Raw genomic sequence first — 18,039 nt, 5'->3', positions numbered from 1 at the left:
GTATGTACCAAAGTGCATGAAATGGAGCTGAGACCTATCCGAAGTCTTCACCATCTGGCTTGGGTAAGAGAAATTATTACCCAGTCTTAGCTCCATGACAAGTGAGAGGCTCTTGGGTTCGGCTGCTACTTGTTTGCACGCAATCTGCTTACAACGGTCCTTCTCTCATGTCCAACATTCCTTTCTTCCTTAACGACAATAACTCTATTTCAACACAGTCGAAATGGAGTCCCCCAGCAACCCACACAAGCGACAGAAGCTCGGTTTCGAGAGGTAAGTCGTAAACTACATTGAAGAAAGGCACACTGACAATATTGGTTCCAGCTACTCAAATTCAAAGATGTTATCCGACATCACGATTCGATATGGAGTCTCAGGAGAGCGGACCTTCGAAGCGCACAAAGTAGTGCTAAGCGCAATGTCGTACTGGTTCAAGGCAGCTTTCACTGGACAGTTTGCAGTAGGATTATCTTCCGATGATAGAGATGCATCCCTTACTGACGCACGAAGGAAAGTTCCGCCAGAGAGATCACCCTGAAAGAAGACGATCCCGATGCTCTACTCTTGATGCTCAACTTTGCATACGATCAAAAGATACCAAGTCTGGATGACGTTGACAACGTTATTCGTACTGCCCGTAGCATCCGAGATTGCTTAGGCTTGTACCGCGTCGGTGACAAGTACGACTTTGCTCAGTTCCGGGATCGGGTCATCTCAGTGTTCAAATGTAGCATTGGTTGGTGGTCGATGCAAGTGCGATCAGACGACCCAGACCCTATAGATGCCGTTGTACATCGAGAGTTCTGTGGATTCGTCAGAGACGTCTATGATATTGTGTTGATGGCCGAGCTGAAGGAAAATGATTGGAAGGGTCACTGTCCTCGTTGTGGTGGTTACCAACTAGACTGGCGGCCAGAAATGCTGTCTTACGAGGAAGACAAATTCAGTTAGGAAGGACAAGAAAGCAAATGATAATACCTGGGTATTCTTGCGTAGCTAGAAGAGTGGTAGCGCGGTCTTGCCTCGGCAGCGGAGATGTCCGGCACTACCGACAGGCCACCCTGAGCTAGGTTTCAACTTTCCAATGTTTCCCCCTCGAATTGCTGTCCATGAACTTGCGATTCCACCAGCCTGCCACTTTAACGACGTTACGACCCATTGACGACCATTTTGCATCTCTCGCTCTCTTTTCTGTCTTTCTGAACTGTTAGAGAAACTCCGCGTGGCTCCTACTTAGCTCGGAACCGTCTGCGACCAGCCATACCTAGAACACACGCCCTCGCGCAATCACGCCTCACCGCTCCAGACTGCAGCTGCTCAGCTCACTCGACTTGTTATCGCACTCGCTCTTTACGTCGAAACTACACACCCTCCTTACCTGCCCACCATGCCCGAGACAACCAAGGTCGTGCCCCTCACCTGCCACGGCCACTCGAGACCTGTGCCGCATATTCACTTCTCGTCTTTGGTCGACGAGGACCAATATTACATTATATCAGCATGCAAGGATAACAACCCCATGCTCCGCGACGGAGTGACGGGTGACTGGATTGGCACCTTCCTGGGCCACAAGGGCGCCGTCTGGCAAGCGAGACTCTCCTCGGATGCCTCACTGGCAGCGACGGCCTCTGCGGATTTCTCTGCGTAAGTGCTTCCGATTACCGCGAGGGAAGCGAGTACTAATACTCCACAGTAAGGTCTGGGACACGCACACCGGTGAAGCCCTACACACACTCTCGCACAACCACATCGTACGCGCCGTCGCGTTCCCCAATCAGCCCCACCCTCAGATCCTCGCGACAGGAGGCATGGAGAAGAAGTTGCGCATATACGACCTTTCACGTAGCGACGCGACGAGCTTCGAGATTGGCGCAGGTGTCCACACCGGAACCATCAAGTCGATCGTGTGGACATCGGACCCGAACGTCATAATCACAGCCGCCGAAGACAAGAAGGTGCGGTGGTGGGACTTACGCCAAGAGTCTACAATCGGCGAGCACGCCGTCGAAGGCACTGTTGGCTCTTGCGAGTTGGATAACACCTCCTCGGAGGGCATTCTGAGCGTAGCTGCTGGAAACAGTGCCTACTTCTTCAACAGCCAGTCGCCCGGATCGCTCATCAAAAGCATCAAGACACCATACGAGATTGCCAGCGTGGCTCTGCACAACGGGGAGCGGAAGTTTGTTACTGGTGGTAGCAACCAGAATGATACCTGGGTCAGGGTCTGGGACTTCAACGAGGAGAAGGAGCTCGAGACCAACAAGGGCCATCACGGACCTATCTGGTCGGCAAGCTTCTCGCCTGACGGAAAGCTCTACGCGACAGGCAGTGAGGATGGAACAGTCAAGCTCTGGAAGTTCACATCCGGCCCGTACGGTCTGTGGAAATAGGATTTCGCATGACCGGCGCTGCTCCTTGCCACACCTATGGCCAGATGCAACATTCCAGCACCCCCATAGTAGCAAATACGAGACAAGTAGCATTTACCACTTTGGACACTTTGGACAAGCTGTTGCAATCCCGATTCTTAACAATGACATGTATGGAACAGGTGAGCAGAAGCGCTGCGAGCCCATATCGTAATCGCAGCATTGGAGTTGACATTACATTCGCGCGCTATCTCAGGCTACTCCAACCAGGGTAACTGTACCCGCGGAATTATCCGATTCGACATGCCGAAGGATCAACAACACCAATGGCGTGCAGCAACATCATCCACCTGCATATGCTACGGCCGGCCTAGGTAGCGATATGCAATGCTCAACACAACGATAAGACTGCCTTGGCAAGATAGCCGATAACTGCGTTCACGGCCGTTGCCAAGGGTGGGAGGCCTCAACTGCTGCACTTAAGTACAGATGTCATGACCTCGTTGTCTGTGTTGTATCCCCGAACATTACTGTCGCCTGTGAGAAGTCGTTGCCAGGGTCTTCGGTTATCTCGCCTCTACACATCTCAGGTCAATAGTTGCATCCGGACTTCAAGCACCAACAGCCGGTTCAGCAGCTGTACAGATTCAACATGGGAGAGAAAGAGGAGATCTCGCCAGCGCGAGAGGCTAGCATCGATGAGGGGCAACTTGCTGCTGAGAAGCAGATGCGCGATATCGGTGCAGATCTGTATCTCGAAGTCCAACAATACTCAAGAGAAGAGCTGGAAGCAGAACGCAAAGTCGTCTTGAGAAAGATCGATTGGGTCATCATGCCGATGGTACGTTCTTCTCAACTCATGTCATCAACTACGAGACAGCATAGCTAAGAGATCCAGATCTGCATAACATACATGATCCAATTCCTAGACAAACTCTCCCTAAACTACGCAAACGCCTACACCCTAACCCCCGACCTGGGTCTCCAAGGCGACCGGTACGGCTGGGTCGCCGCCATCTTCAACTTCGGCTACCTCTTCTGGGCACTCCCCGCAAACTACCTCATCCAGCGGCTTCCAGTCTCGAAATACACCGGCCTAATGATTCTCCTCTGGTCCATCCTCCTCTGTTGCCACGTCGCAGCGAAAAACTACTCCGGCATGCTAGCCCTCCGCTTCTTCCTCGGCATGTTCGAAGCCAGTATCAGTCCCGCCATCATGAACATAGTCAGTATGTTCTACCGCCGCGACGAACAACCCGTTCGCATGTGCGTATTCCTCGCTTTCAACGGCATGGCAACGATGGTCGGTGCGCTCCTCGGATACGGCCTCGGTCACGCGCATTCCGCGCATATCAAAACGTGGCAACTCATCTTCCTCGTCATCGGCCTGTTGAACTTCGTCTGGGCGTGGGTGTTCCTCTGGGTTATGCCTGATAGTCCTTCCACCGCCAAGTTCCTGAACCATAAACAGCGGATTGTGGCGATTGATCGTATCGCGAGCAATATGATTGGTGTTAAGACGAAGCAGTTTCAGAAACATCAGGCGCTGGAGGCGGTGCTGGATTTCAAGGTGCTTTGTATTAGTCTGATTGGGCTGTGCTGTGGAGTTATCAATGGCGGTGTGTCGAACTTTTCGTCGAGCCTTATTCGGGGGTTCGGGTTTAGTGGTATCTATGCTACGTTGCTTCAGCTTCCGACTGGGGCTATTGAGTTTGTTGTTGTGCCGTTGTGTGGACTTGCGGCGGGTTACTTCAGGGATACAAGGTGTCTTATCCTGGCTCTGGTTTGTTTGCCACCGCTGGCCGGGTTGTTGGGGATTCGACTCACGCCGCTATCGGAACGCTGGAGCCTTGTCGGATGTACTTGGCTGCAGTACATCATCGGCGCTCCGGTCATTCTCTCCTGGAATCTGCTTACGACAAACATCGCGGGTCACACGAAGCGTAGCACTGCGAACGGCATGTGGTTCGTTTTCTACGCGGCGGGCAATATTGCAGGAGCCAATATCTTCTTCGCGAGGGAGGCGCCACGTTATTTCTCGGCATTGACGGGGCTCATCGTTTGCTATTGCGCAATGGTGGTGATTGGAGGTGTACTGGCTCTGTGGATGGGTTGGGAGAACAAGAGGAGGGATAGGATGTATGGTCAGGGAGAAGATGATCAGGCCATTCGGGATGGATTCAGCGATTTGACGGATAAGCAGGCGAAGCATTTTAGGTATGCGTTGTAGAACGGATAGGGATTAACAGAGACATTTTGATAGTAACTGTTCGTGCTTTCATGAAGAGATGCTCATGCTATCCAGATGCTTCGCAAGACCATGGTCTGCACTATAATACTGACTCATATCACCTGGCAAGAACCCAATGCCTTCACACCCACCTTCGTCATCAAACTCCACACAAAGCATCTCCTTTGCTACCCACTGCGCAGTCTTGGCATGTAGACTCGGCTTCACCGATTCGCCGTCGCTCTTTCCCCCATACACTTGACTCCTTCCCTTAGCGAGTGCCTGGAACACTACCAACTGGTCGCGTAGGTACTCATCCACGCAGCCACCATGCTCAATCTCCGCCAACAAATCGTCGGAAATCTTCTTCACGATGGTAGGAATGATCTGTTCGAGCTTCCCAGCACGGAACCCACGATCGTATAGCCAATCGCGGCCAAGCTTCATGCCGGTGGACGTGGTAGCTACTAGTAGGAGGTAGTAACGCTTGTTGTGGTGTGAATTTTCAAAGGTAGTGTCAACCCTGTCATGGCGATCGCCCGTATCGCCGAAGAAACGAGATTGGCGTTTCTCAAACATAAAATCGAGTTCCTCGCGGAACTGCCGCTCAGTATCTTTGGGTGCGATGATGGTCGCCGTTACACTGACAATTTCTCCTCTGTCGAGTAATTGAAACGCTGATAGTCTTTCTTTCAGAGGCGAAATTGTGTACGTGACGCTGCCAACAGTAGCGCTCCCTTGTGACCAGCCCCGCGAATGGATCTGAATGCCGATGTGTGGTGTACCGATAAGTTTCAACATTGGTATGAGGACCTGAACAACATAGTCGATGGAGGGAGAGTTGGAAACATTGGTGCCTCCGTCGATACATACACGTATCGGCGCTTCAACTCCAGAGAAGATGATGTACGGTAGGATAGCTTGTAGGACCAGATTCACGCTACCAGGTGTGCTCTGTTTGATCCGCACGTCGCCAACACTCAGTAAGCTGTTTGACCGTTCGACGATCTTGGATGGAATAAAAGCAATTTCCTTGCTCTTGAATTCTGCACCGTCGATGTTCGCATTGCTTGCTTGGCCTAGCCACTGCACACAGGTCAAATGCTGGGCTTTAAGTCCCCCGCCGCCGGAGCGCTTGCCCCGGATCTTGATGATGTGGATTGGACTTTTGGTCAGGCTCGAGAGGCCAAGGGCTACCCGTAGAAGTTGGCCTCCGCCTTCGAGTGTTGTGCCGTCTAGACGAATGGGTGTCTGGGTTTCAGGTGTGGACGCCATGGCTACGGACAATGCTACCGTACAACTGTGTAACTTATCGACGAGTTATGTGTAAACGTGAAACATACTCTGAGATGCATCGCTGTTGGGGCTGAGACATTCGTTGACGCCTGGTGTATGAGTGGAGATGACTCAGGCGGTCGCACTTTCCATTCATGCTGCGAATGAGCCGTAAGGCCACCCCTATGTAGCAGCTATCTATTGAGTCATATTCGCGCCTTCTTCGTTCGAGAGATTGAACTTCTTTGTAGAAACGTCGTCGATTTGGTGTGGGGGTGAACAAGGAGACGACCTGGAGCGCTCAAAGCTGCAGCGTCCCGCGGCGATGACGTCGTGCAGTGACAAACATTGAGACAATAGACATCCATAAAAACACTGGGCATCTAGAACGTGATCATTGCAAAGACCCTTGAACGCGGGCGTGAAGTTGGTAGTGCCCTGCTTCAGGGACTCTCGGAGATCGAGCCGCGGCACGCAAGCGATCGACGCGGCGGTCCTGTCGTCATCAGCGAGGCGCCGAACTTTTGATTGACATGTCCGAAGCCGTCCACTCCCACGTCCGCACGTCCATGGCCATGTCGAATGCCTCAATAACGCCCCAATTCCATCTTCACGTCCGGTAGCTGCCTCGTCTACCCTCCGCCAGCCATGCGCGCCCCGCTGGCTTTCTCCGCAAAGGCCTGGCACGGCCCAGGCAACGGAGCCCTCTTTTCCAATATACAGTCGCGCATCTCGACGATAACACCCGCCATTTCGAGATCCTTCGCTACCACGCCGATACCGAAAGCTTCAATACCGAAGACGTCACCGAACAGCTGCGCGCCGTTTCTCTTCGCACCGTCATCCATACTACGACTCGCAGTCGCGGGCACCACACGCAACAATGGCCTACACACACCAGCTCGCATGTTCACGACATCGCGACTATTAGCCGAAGCCTCGAGCAATGCCAAGCCTGCGAAGCAGCGCATATCATACAAAGAGGAAATCAAACAAAAGGGCATCGTAGACTTGGAAGAGCACGATGGCGAGCCCGAGAACGAGGAACAAGGCTTTGCAAAGTCCGAAAAGGCAGCGCAGGCGAAACAGGTCAACTTGAGCGCCAAACTCAGCAAAGACGGGTCTGGCTCTTCAGGAGCGCCAGGCGGCATGAAGGAGATCTGGAGGCTGATCAAAATTGCCCGACCTGAGCTCGGCGTACTCTCCTGGGCCTTCCTGTTCCTGCTCCTTGGTTCTGGCATTTCTCTCTCGGTACCCTTCTCAATTGGCAAGATCTTGGACGCCGCTACCTCGACTGAGAACACCAATGGGCTACTCTTTGGTGTTTCTCCGTCTATCTTCTACTTCGGGCTGGCAGGTGTCTTGACGACCGGCGCTGCCTTCAACTTTGGACGTATCATCATCCTTCGAATCGTTGGAGAGCGCATTGTCGCACGTCTTCGATCGCAGCTCTACCGCAAGACCTTCGTCCAAAACGCCGAATTCTTTGACGCCAACAGGGTTGGAGATCTCATCTCCCGTCTCGGTTCGGATACCATCATTGTTGGAAAGAGCATCACACAAAATTTGTCGGATGGTCTACGTGCGCTCGTTAGCGGTGCAGCTGGTTTCGCCATGATGGGTTTCGTCAGTCTGAAGCTTACTGGTATTCTCGCCTTGATCGCCCCGCCTGTCGCCCTCGTCGCTTTTTTCTCCGGTCGATCGCTACGAAACCTCAGTCGGAAAATCCAGAAGAACTTGGGAACATTGACTAAGATCGCCGAAGAGCGGTTAGGGAACGTCAGAACAAGTCAAGCCTTCGCTGGAGAGGTTCAAGAAGCATCGCGATACAACCGGCAGATCAAGAGGATATTCGCTCTAGGAAAGAAGGAAGCCGTAGTTGCCGCGAGCTTTTACGGAAGTACTGGACTAATGGGCAACCTGACCATCATCTCCATCCTGTATGTTGGTAGTAACATGGTCAAGAACGGCGTCATCTCCATCGGTGAGCTCTCCTCGTTCTTGATGTACACCGTCTATGCTGGTTCTAGTATGGTTGGTCTTTCCGGCTTCTACGGTGAGATGATGAAGGGTGTTGGAGCTGCCAGTCGTCTCTTCGAACTCCAGGATCGCAACCCAACAATATCGCCCACCAAGGGTCTACCAGTGAAGTCGGCTCGAGGCCCCATCGAATTCAAGAACGTCAACTTCAGCTACCCGACCAGACCAGCGGTTACCATCTTCAAGGACCTCAGCTTCAGGATTGAGCAGGGTACCAATGTAGCCATCGTTGCACCCAGTGGAGCTGGAAAGTCTACGGTCGCCAGTCTCCTTCTACGTTTCTACGTCCCCAACTCCGGAACCGTAACCATCGACGGCCGAGACATCACCACCTTGAACGCAAAGCAACTGAGGAGGAAGATCGGTTACGTCGGTCAAGAGCCCGTACTCTTCTCTGGCACAATCGCGGAGAACATTGCATACGGCGTACCCAATGCTACTCGCGCTGAGATTGTGGCTGCTGCCCGAAAGGCCAACTGCCAGTTCATCAGCGATTTCGTACGTACAACCCCTATCATATGAGAGCCCCGCTAACAGGTACAGCCTGATGGCCTTGAAACACACGCTGGCGCAAGAGGAACTCAACTCTCCGGAGGCCAGAAGCAACGTATTGCCATCGCACGAGCACTCATCAAGAAGCCCGACATCCTTATCCTCGACGAAGCCACGAGTGCTCTGGACGCCGAGTCTGAAACTCTTGTGAACCAAGCGCTTAACAAGCTTCTCCAAGAAAACAACACAACTATTAGCATCGCCCATCGTCTATCAACGATCAAACGGTCCGACCGTATTATCTGCATCGACTCTGAAGGTAGGGTAGCCGAGGAAGGCACCTACGAACAGCTCAGCTCGAACCCAGAGGGCGCATTCAACAAACTCATGGAATGGCAGATGAGCGGTGGTGACGTGCCTGCTAAGGACGTCAAGGCCCCAAAGCCTACGGAAGAAGAGGAAATCGAGCGAGAGCTTGATGAGGAGAAGGAAGAAGCTGCTGGCCGCAACCGTGTCTAGTGAAGCTGCATCTTTATTTGTATCATATTCAATGGCAGTCGTGGCGATTTTGCGCGACTCTCCTGCTTCTTCATGGAAGCAACGGTGGACAAGCCCACCACCAACAATGAACCTCCACACAGCACCAGGGTTGCTGCACGCTTGGGCCCAAACACGCATCCCAAAAGCAGTATGCGCTCCGCAGGGAGTCCAGAGAGTGGTGTCGCTCTTGCATGGCGCTATTTGAGTGGTACTATTTGATCAAAACGAGAACTTCTACGATCACGCTCTTATATTGCCATAGCCTAGGAAATAGTTCACGTTCTGACGACCCAAGCATGTGAGGCTTGCAGCTATAATCAAACAATCATTCTCCTCTCAACATCACTCTGTACTCTGCAAGACATGTCGGGACGCTCCGCTAGCTCCTTCAGCACCCTGATCGCACCCTGCATCGCCATGTCATCACATAATCAGGTACGACACCACTCATAGCACGCACCGCAGCCTGATACATGAGAGGCTACCAATCAAGGCTCTACTGGACACACTAGCGTACCGAACAGGCAATCTCCCCGTACATCGTGAGGTAACGCGATGGTGACGTCATGCATACCACGCAGTCTAGACCCTCCACACCTAACGCGCGCTGACGCGATGTATACCGTGATGCAAAAGCAACGTGCCATATAATCCCCATCTTACTCGACCCTGAAACCCATCCATCTCAACCAATTCCTCCCTAATGCTCAATACCACATCCCGTCTCCTCCGCCTCTCCACATCCACATTCACAAAGCGAAGCCCAGTCACCGTCACCAAATCCTTCAGCACAACCACCCCTCGCCTCTACGCCGCCAAAATGGACGCCTTGAAGAAAGTCGGCAACCGCGAGAACGCACCCCCAAAACATGAAATGGTGCATTTCCCCGGCCTCATGTCCGAAAAGCGAAGCTTCGGCGACTTCCGCACCGTCCTACACACAGGCCTCTACTCCCAAATCGTCGCCATGGAAGTCCCCGTGAACGGCGAGATCGGGGATGAAGTCCATCTTGTCGACCAGATCCTGCTTTTCACATCCGGTAAAGGGCTGGCGACGGTGAATGGCAAGGACCAGGAGGTTAAAGCCGGTGATGTTGTTGTTGTGCCGGCTGGGACACAGCATCAGTTTGTTACCAAGGGGGATCAGCCGCTCGAGTTGATTACGGTCTATGCGCCTGCGGAGCATCTGCCGAGTAGTGTGCATAAGACTAAGGAGGAGGGGGATAAGGCTGAGGAGGATGAGATTGATGAGGCGCCTGAGTGGGCGTTGAAGCCTAAGGCGGAGAATGAGAAGAATGGGTTGGTTAAGGAGAGTGGGAAGTATTAGATGGGAAGGCTGTGTAGTCTTAATGACAAGCGTATTCCATGAGGCTGAAAGCTTATGTGTTGTTTGTTGGTGTAGGAGATCGTGAGCCGGGGTACGTTGATGTATAAATATCGCCTGGGAGGTTAGACCTCAACCCATTCCGTAAGCTCTTCCTTGCGAACCTTTTGTCGCAAGAGCCTCCTCTCTTTCCCCTCTCCATCAAAGACGGCGGGTACGACTTGTATGTCAGACTCGCTGCCAAACTTCATCGTAACATCCCATGCCTTCCCTCGTCTGAGCTCCCCAATATCGTCGGCAATCTTGAGAGCTTTGTACTGAATATAGTCTCCTAAAGTATCACCCCAAAACCGTTTTGATTGCGGGATCTTGGTGCGATCGCCTTCAATATCATTTTCTGGATTGAAATTACACACCAACCACGGCGCGCCTGCTCTTCCGTTCTCCTCGATAGCTACGACGAGGACGAAGTTAGAGTCAGACCAGGATACCTGCCATTCGTTTCTTGTAGCCCTTTGTTTGTTACTTTCCAAGTCACAGTCTTTAAGACAGAACACCCGGCCCAGCTGCATAAACACAAAGCCCGTGGCGTCGTTCCCTCTGGACTCATTCGTGAGTCCAGATTGGTCCGGTTCGATGTCGTTGGGCTGGGCTCCTGCGGTCTTGGTATCGGATGCTCTCTTCCACATATTGATGCCAAGTATATCTCCGAATTCCGGCCACTCGCGTTGATCGTCCCAGTCCACGTCTTCATCCTCGTATATGAGTTTGACATACCCATCAGGTACTAGGCCGAAGTGGTAGTCGCAATGCATTCCCCATTCGAGCGCGCCCTTGTCTATGCAATTCAGTATGTCATAGACGGTTTCGCGCGATTCTCCATCATGGAAGTCGGTTTCTTGGACCGCTTTGATGAGGTCGGCGGCGGTTGGACGTGGTTGGTCGTGGCGGATGCGTTCTGCTTCCTCTGCCTCTTGATTCATTTGCTTGAGTCGCCATTCGTGATATCTGTCTATACTTGCTATGTCGGGAAGGAGTTGTTCCAGGTCTCGGGGCTGGTGGGAAGAGCTGTCGTCGTTGGGGCTGGGATAGCCAGCTTGCGACATGGCGCTGGCCATAAGTTCTGCGAAGATCTTCTCGCAATCGGCGTCGGTTAGGGATGACATGGTATCTTCTCGTTTGTTTGTTTAATTTTGAGTGAGAAGGAAAGAGGGAGAGAGAGGTCAATTTCAATCTTGCGGTGTGGAAAGGCAACTTTGAGCTCTGCGGGTGAACCATGGTACCATCAGTGAGTCACATCGTCTATGATCCAAACTCTGAACCCTTTCCAGATTGAAAAAGACATCAGTTTTTTCGCTTCAAATAGTTACACTCAATGTGTTTGTACTGCGATTCCATGCTCGTGAAGGTGGACTTAGCCTGTCCAGCTGGTGTATGTTTCGCGTAGTGATACCTACCCATGTAATAGCCTCATTCTAAAGATCAGACCCACGGCTTTCCAAAACGTCTGGACCTGGTACGACTGCTACTGCATCGAACTTGAATGCAATGATTATTTGACCACGGTGGACTCCAACAGTTGGCGTGCATCCTGCGCATCCCCAACTAGACCTTGGAAACTCGGAAATGTGGCGGGTGGTCCGGCATGCAGATATCCCCGTTCGCCGTTTCACCGCCCCCACCTTGAAGTGCAACTCAATCGTCCTTCAGTCTGCACCCTCTAGCCACCTCAACGACTATTCTCAAAGATCTTTTGTCGCACGAGCTGTCCTCTCGAGGTAGGTGACGTATTTACCACGGCGACAAGCTGGGGACTGTAGTCTCCACCAAACCGGCTCGTCATGACCCATTGCTTGTCAAATCGGAGCTCGCTAATTCGATCTCCAATCTGTAAGGCAACGTACTGGTGACCAGAGCCTGGAAGCGTCCCCCACTCGTCGTCAGTCTGCGGGATGCGGAACCTGGAGCCCTCCAGTTCGTGTACTGGCATGAAGTTGAATAGCAGCCACGGGGCTCCCGCACTTCCGTCGTCTCGGACTACTACAACGAGAACGAAGCCGGAGTCCAACCACGGCATCTGTATGGGGAACTTGCCGTCGTCGTGGTACTTCTGCCTTCTGGAGTCATCGAGGTAGCACACTCTGCCTAGTTGCGTGAATACGAACCCGGTGCCATCGTTACCAGTGGAGATGTTGCTGCTACCAGACTCGTCCGAGCTGTGCTCCTTACGTCTGTCTCCCGTCCACGGAACTGTCTTCGACAGGTTGATACCAAGGATACAACTAGGCATCGGCTCGCGTTCGTCGTTCCAATCAATGTCGTGATCTTCCGGCCTCAACTGGAATAGGTCTGGCCTCAGACAGTAGTGGTACTTGCCATACGTTCCAATGTCGATATGAGAGTACAAGTCGGTCCCGAGTAGGTCGCATAGGTTTCCGCGTGAAATTGGGTCGAGTAAGTCCACTTCTCCTATGGCCTTGATGATCTCGTCGGCGCTTGCAGGCTCTGGAAGCTGTCGACTGAGCTTGGTCCTCTCACGACACCAGGCTTTGTACTTCTCTAGGCTGTCCTGCATCATAGCGTACAAAGTCAGCGTATTCATCATAACCAGTTTGTACGAGGATATCCTTACATGATTTGGGAGCAAAACCTCCATGCGCGCTTGGACCTTGGTTTCGATTGAAGGGTCTCTATGTAGGCGCGGGCTGCCGTCTGGGTTCTTGTAGCCAGTCCTCGACAGATCTCGTAGCTCTGTGTAGATCTCCTTGCATCGCTCATCGGTCATCGTCATAGCAGATTAACCAATGCAGTCGTACCGCGTCTTGGAAATGAGAACGGTCTTGCGCGAAGTACTTAATGGGTGACTCAGGAGTGTGGACGAAGGAAGTGGTTGGTGTACTGAGAGTAGGTTGCCTAAAGACGGGCTGCTTGGATATTGGTGATCGCAATTCACCATGGATCTGATCCAGAACTTGATGGCTATGCACACTTTTCGAACGAGTGGGTGTGGGTGCACACACAAACTGCTTGACCTAATAGTTCGGTAGCTAAACGCAATCAGCGCACGCATAGCGCAAGCATCAACCCCCGACCACGGTCGTTGCAGGACCACAACCAGTCGTTACGGAAAGCTCATTCCACCCGAAGTTCGCTGTTCTTTTTGAGTCGTGCTCAACGCTGCAATGAACCCTGGAAGAATCTGCCAAGCCTTAGATTGTTTTCTCTGCAGCGCACGATGTGCCAAGTACAGCCATGTACGACCGTAAGTGAGGGTCCTCGTTTTTTATTCGTATGATCAAGATCAGGGATCGAATCATTGTATCTTTTACACAGTTGGCTTTGTACTCGGACTGAGGTGGGTAATTAATGAAGCATATCGCATCGCCAGCTGACCCTCATCCGTATCCCAAACCAGATCTTGGAAAATCGCAAGTTCGGAAAGTGGGGGAGAAGTTCGGACAGGCTGCTGGACAAGCAGCGCGATTGTTAGTTCCACTCATCGGTATCGAATAGACATATGCTGCCCAGTGTGAATCGATCATGAACTCACCGTGATGTTCCATCGCGACTTTGCTTTCCGGGTGGTGTATGGGTTTTCGTCATAATGCAGCTGAGTTAGTCACGTATTACTACAAGCGGTAAGAAGGGTTCTCAGTGATCTCACAAACCTCCAGATCAGAGTGACGAATGGAACAGTGCCAGAATTCAGGGTCGTGACAGTTGCATCACAGATCTGCAATTGAGACTCGAGGCGTGTGGGGCCGCTAAGAGAGCGTTTTCAACGTTCTTCCACCATGGCGGAACACGATAGTGACGCGGACCCTGCGCGCGTTCGCGGTGGTGGGTGATGGTCTGTCAGCCTTGCCGTGGCGTAGAATGACATGTTTAGAGGCAGTCTAGATTAGAATACGGGTGTAAGTATCAGGCATATCCTGACATTGGGCGAACGCAAGTCTTGGTGCGGTAGGTTTTCGTGTGGCGTTGCAACGACGTAATAGCGCTGCAATGCCCCGATCGCGACATTTTCGCGAAGGCACTGGATGCGCTCAAGATGAGGGGAAACATGGCAGGATTAGTGTCTTCAGAGAGGAACAGCGGCCGGAGTCACGATAGGTAGCTCGCGGGGTCGGGCTCTGAGCCGAAGTTTGGTTATCAGATGCGATAACCGCCGAGAGACCGAGGACCGGGCGGCGTGACAATGGCATGTTACAGAGTGTGCGCGACTATGTGCCGAGAAGGCGTGCACTTCAGCTCATAGTAATTGCGGTGAAGGCTGGTGGTGTAATATAACGCGTTCGGCGAGTACCATGATCAGGAGATGGGGCTGATGCCGTGGGCGCAGCCAAGATAGTCGCAAGATGATTTGATCTAGGTCTATGTCGGATAAAGTAGGACATGACAAGTGGGAATACGAGCGGTTTCGGCGATGGGGCGCTGACAAGCGTCATTCGGCAGAAGTGGGCGTTCGGGATGCTCATCTCAGCCTTGAAGGCGTCGTTGATCGGCAGTAGGAAAAGCGTCCGGGCGCGGCCTCTGTCGAACATTTGTCCATCACCACCAGGCCTCACCTCATGCCCACACCCTCTGCCACGGCTAGAATCCGCCCAATACGAATCTATTCACAGTCACTGTCCATCGTGTCACCGATCTCGGGAATTCGCACGCGGCTGCCACTCGGTCGTGTTCGTTTGCCAGCCAGTCGAGGTGAGTGATGCCACGATCTGATAAGAAATTCGGTTGCATCGAAGCATCAGATAACCACCACCATCCCCCACATGCTCTGCGGTCGCACATCTCCGTCGTCCGCGGTTCAACAAGCAAGCGCGCCATGCACACCTGCACCGCGCCTTGCTGTTGCATTGAATTCCCTACGGCCATACCAAGTCAGCTCTTGCTAATCATGGTCCGCGCTAGCAGTCCCCTTTGTCGCGTCCCCGGCAGCACGCCCATCGCTCCTTCACCTCACTCCACGCAGGCACATGGCAACCTCGACAGCCACCATGCCCAGCCCCATCCCTACCACGTCGACTTCCCACCCTGACGACCCAATTCCTGCCGAGCCAAAGGATATCCCACACCTCTCACTCCGGCCCTCGCCGGCACAGTCGCAGCCGGAGCAGACCTCCCCCAAATCTTCAGGCGAGTCCACACTATGGACCACCAGCAGCGATGAGTCTGAGGCGCCCATGACGCCCATGACGGAGCCCGATCCGGGCGTTGAGGAAGTAGTCGATAAACTACAGGAACTGCCTACCTCGGCTGTCAATTTCTCTGGGCAGACGCGTCCTCGCCGCGCATCTACCACGCTCATTTCGGACAACCCAAACGACATCAGACGGATACTGGGCGAGGGTGAGACGGCCACCAAGCTCATCAGCCAGTGCTGCGGCGGAGGATGCTGCCTGCTCAAGACACTGGCCCCGGACGCATCGTCGCCCAACTTCATACCCGTCGTCGTCCCCGACAACCATGCCTTCCGGAGCCTCAATCTCCAGCTGGGCCCGCTCGCCCTCGACAGCGAGCTCACCGACACAATTCCGCTCCCTCCCGCCAACATGTCCTTCGAGCCTCTGCCGTCCAAGGACACCAAGTACGTCTCGCAGGTGCACAAGACGCCGCCCAAGTACGTTCAGCCACACCCGCCCTACGAGGTCTACTCGGCGCCGCTCTACCACGCACGCGAGTTGACCAAGCCGGGCGCTGAGAAGAGAACCATCCACTTCGACATCGACGTTACCGACTACCCCGACGAGGGAGGCGTCGACTTCAAGGTTGGTGGTGCCGTCGGCATCTGCCCTCCCAACTCGCAGGAAATGGTCGATGAGCTGTTCGATCTCCTCTGCATCCCCAAGTTTGTCCGCGACAAGCCAGTCACACTCAAGACGCAGACTGGAAGATGGCCGACCATCTGGGGCGAAGACGAAGCGCGCGAGCTTGTCACAACCAGACGCGAACTGCTGACCTGGTGTGCCGACATCCAGTCGCACCCGCCCACCAAGAACCTCCTTCGCGTGCTCGCCGAGTATGCCGAAGCCCCCAACGAGAAGAAGATTCTGACATACCTCTGCTCAGCCCAAGGACAAGCAGCCTTCTGCGACCTCCGTACCACTTCTCACTTCACAGTCTCACAGATGCTCAGCGCCTTCCCTTCATCGAAGCCGCCGCTACCGCACCTCCTCTCCGTCCTCACCCAGCTGATGCCACGATTCTACTCCCTCTCGAACGATCCCCACATCTCGTCTGCTCGCCCCGGCCTTCCCGGTACACGCCGTCTCATCGAGATGGCCGTTACAATCCACGAGACACCCGATTGGCATGCTGAGGGTGCCACGCGCACAGGTGTCGGCAGTGGCTTCATGGAGCGCATGGCACACGCCTTCATCACAGCCGAGAATGAAGGCGTCGATCCCCGCAGCATCCTCGATCTGCGCATCCCCATGTTCCGCGGACTCATGGCGAACCCGCTGTCGAAGCAATTTGGTGGTGAAGGCCCTATGGTGCTCATCGGAGCGGGCGTTGGCATGGCCCCTTTCCGTGGCTTCATCTTGAACCGTTTGAAGAATGCCAATTGCGCCAACAAGATCTGGCTCATCCAGGGTGTCCGAGACTCTATGCTCGATGAGCTCTACTCCGGTGAACTAGGCGACCACGAACGCGAAATCAAAAAGGTCGTCCAGAGCCGGAAGGTCAAGGTGGGAGGCTCCAACGAGGTCAAATACGTCCAAGACGAGGTGCGAGTACAGGCTGACATCGTCTGGTTCGTCATCAATGCTCTCGACGGCCGTATCTTTGTCTGTGGCTCTAGTAAGGGCATGGGCGAAGGTGTTGAAGAGTCCCTAATTGATGTTGCGATGCAAAAGGGCCGCCTGAGCGAAGCGCAAGCGAAGGAGTTCTGGGCCAGGAAGAAGGAGGACGGACAATACATCGCCGTAAGTACACTTTCCAAACCATGCCTACCTTACACATACTAACGAATACGCAGGAAACATGGTGAACATGCCCTCTCCGAACATCTGTACATACAGTTACGGCTTCCGTTTCACGACCGCGTCTCTATCCTTATCGCTACCACATTGCCACGGCGTTCGAACAAAAGGAGTCCTTATAAATCATATAGGCAGAACAAACATTGGTACGCACTTTCAGTCGAAGATGGCTGTTCATGGCCTCTTCGTTTTCTGGGTTGGGATATTCATCATCACATTAGAAGGACATGCGCGCAAGAGCATGGCGTTTGTCAAAGGTCGGGAACAGGCAATTTGTTTGCGTTATTACTATTGTCAAGTCTAAATCATCATATCATATGTTGTTGATAGTGGGAAGAGAACGTAATGAAAGATGTTATTACAAGTTGTGGTGTTGTCTGTCGAAAGCTTGATGCCTGAGTGAAAGCTGATAGCTTCTCAATGCAATTGATAGCACTACTAGGGGTAGCTACCAGTTATGTCGCACCATGTGAAGGAACTCCTCGAAGTAGAAGTATACATTACTTTTGTCATTATGTATTTATTGGCAATTTGATGGGACGTATGCTACACGAGTCCTAGCCGCACCCGGTAGCATAAATGCCTACGAAGGTTAGTCTTTCCAAAAACCGCCCCTCGCCATAGCCCTGATGAATTTAGAGAGCCTATTCACTATGCAATAACCTGAGTTTTTCATCACTCGTCCATTGTAAACCTTGGTTTCAATGCATCTCAACCGTGGTTCTCAACGTTCGCTACTTTACAGCGTTATAGCACTTGTGTATAAACGATTTCGATCACTCA

General features: G+C 53.0%; 9 protein-coding genes across 9 annotated transcripts; 6 read left to right on the top strand and 3 right to left on the bottom strand.

The window, feature by feature from the left end:
* Positions 1 to 223: 223 nt before the first annotated feature.
* J4E87_001061 (uncharacterized protein) lies at positions 224 to 951 on the top strand (the record flags this gene model as incomplete). The annotated part of the gene is made up of 2 exons (XM_049372710.1): positions 224 to 273; positions 525 to 951. 2 exons carry the CDS (start codon positions 224 to 226, stop codon positions 949 to 951), a joined length of 477 nt encoding a protein of 158 aa, XP_049237368.1.
* A 436-nt stretch (positions 952 to 1,387) lies between these two features.
* On the top strand, positions 1,388 to 2,390 carry J4E87_001060 (uncharacterized protein; the record flags this gene model as incomplete). Its single annotated transcript, XM_049372709.1, has 2 exons — positions 1,388 to 1,644; positions 1,694 to 2,390. The coding sequence occupies 2 exons, from the start codon at positions 1,388 to 1,390 to the stop codon at positions 2,388 to 2,390; spliced, it is 954 nt and encodes a 317-aa protein (XP_049237367.1).
* A 631-nt stretch (positions 2,391 to 3,021) lies between these two features.
* Positions 3,022 to 4,599, top strand: J4E87_001059 (uncharacterized protein; the record flags this gene model as incomplete). The annotated part of the gene is made up of 2 exons (XM_049372708.1): positions 3,022 to 3,210; positions 3,268 to 4,599. The coding sequence occupies 2 exons, from the start codon at positions 3,022 to 3,024 to the stop codon at positions 4,597 to 4,599; spliced, it is 1,521 nt and encodes a 506-aa protein (XP_049237366.1).
* A 48-nt stretch (positions 4,600 to 4,647) lies between these two features.
* On the bottom strand, positions 4,648 to 5,874 carry J4E87_001058 (uncharacterized protein; the record flags this gene model as incomplete). Its single annotated transcript, XM_049372707.1, has 1 exon — positions 4,648 to 5,874. The coding sequence occupies one exon, from the start codon at positions 5,872 to 5,874 to the stop codon at positions 4,648 to 4,650; it is 1,227 nt and encodes a 408-aa protein (XP_049237365.1).
* Positions 5,875 to 6,522: 648 nt separating this feature from the next.
* MDR2 (multidrug-resistance transporter mdr2) lies at positions 6,523 to 8,925 on the top strand (the record flags this gene model as incomplete). Its single annotated transcript, XM_049372706.1, has 2 exons — positions 6,523 to 8,412; positions 8,458 to 8,925. The coding sequence occupies 2 exons, from the start codon at positions 6,523 to 6,525 to the stop codon at positions 8,923 to 8,925; spliced, it is 2,358 nt and encodes a 785-aa protein (XP_049237364.1).
* A 724-nt stretch (positions 8,926 to 9,649) lies between these two features.
* On the top strand, positions 9,650 to 10,273 carry J4E87_001056 (uncharacterized protein; the record flags this gene model as incomplete). The annotated part of the gene is made up of 1 exon (XM_049372705.1): positions 9,650 to 10,273. The coding sequence occupies one exon, from the start codon at positions 9,650 to 9,652 to the stop codon at positions 10,271 to 10,273; it is 624 nt and encodes a 207-aa protein (XP_049237363.1).
* Positions 10,274 to 10,395: 122 nt separating this feature from the next.
* Positions 10,396 to 11,436, bottom strand: J4E87_001055 (uncharacterized protein; the record flags this gene model as incomplete). Its single annotated transcript, XM_049372704.1, has 1 exon — positions 10,396 to 11,436. The coding sequence occupies one exon, from the start codon at positions 11,434 to 11,436 to the stop codon at positions 10,396 to 10,398; it is 1,041 nt and encodes a 346-aa protein (XP_049237362.1).
* Positions 11,437 to 11,999: 563 nt separating this feature from the next.
* J4E87_001054 (uncharacterized protein) lies at positions 12,000 to 13,055 on the bottom strand (the record flags this gene model as incomplete). The annotated part of the gene is made up of 1 exon (XM_049372703.1): positions 12,000 to 13,055. The coding sequence occupies one exon, from the start codon at positions 13,053 to 13,055 to the stop codon at positions 12,000 to 12,002; it is 1,056 nt and encodes a 351-aa protein (XP_049237361.1).
* A 2,215-nt stretch (positions 13,056 to 15,270) lies between these two features.
* J4E87_001053 (uncharacterized protein) lies at positions 15,271 to 17,264 on the top strand (the record flags this gene model as incomplete). Its single annotated transcript, XM_049372702.1, has 2 exons — positions 15,271 to 17,199; positions 17,253 to 17,264. The coding sequence occupies 2 exons, from the start codon at positions 15,271 to 15,273 to the stop codon at positions 17,262 to 17,264; spliced, it is 1,941 nt and encodes a 646-aa protein (XP_049237360.1).
* Positions 17,265 to 18,039: the final 775 nt, after the last annotated feature.

The sequence above is a fragment of the Alternaria ethzedia genome, assembly GCF_023757985.1.
Source record: "Alternaria ethzedia strain BMP 0044 chromosome Unknown scaffold_2, whole genome shotgun sequence".
Classification (NCBI taxonomy): domain Eukaryota; kingdom Fungi; phylum Ascomycota; class Dothideomycetes; order Pleosporales; family Pleosporaceae; genus Alternaria; species Alternaria ethzedia.
Note: the sequence above shows the minus strand (reverse complement) of the source record. Positions and strands in the feature narration are given on the sequence as shown.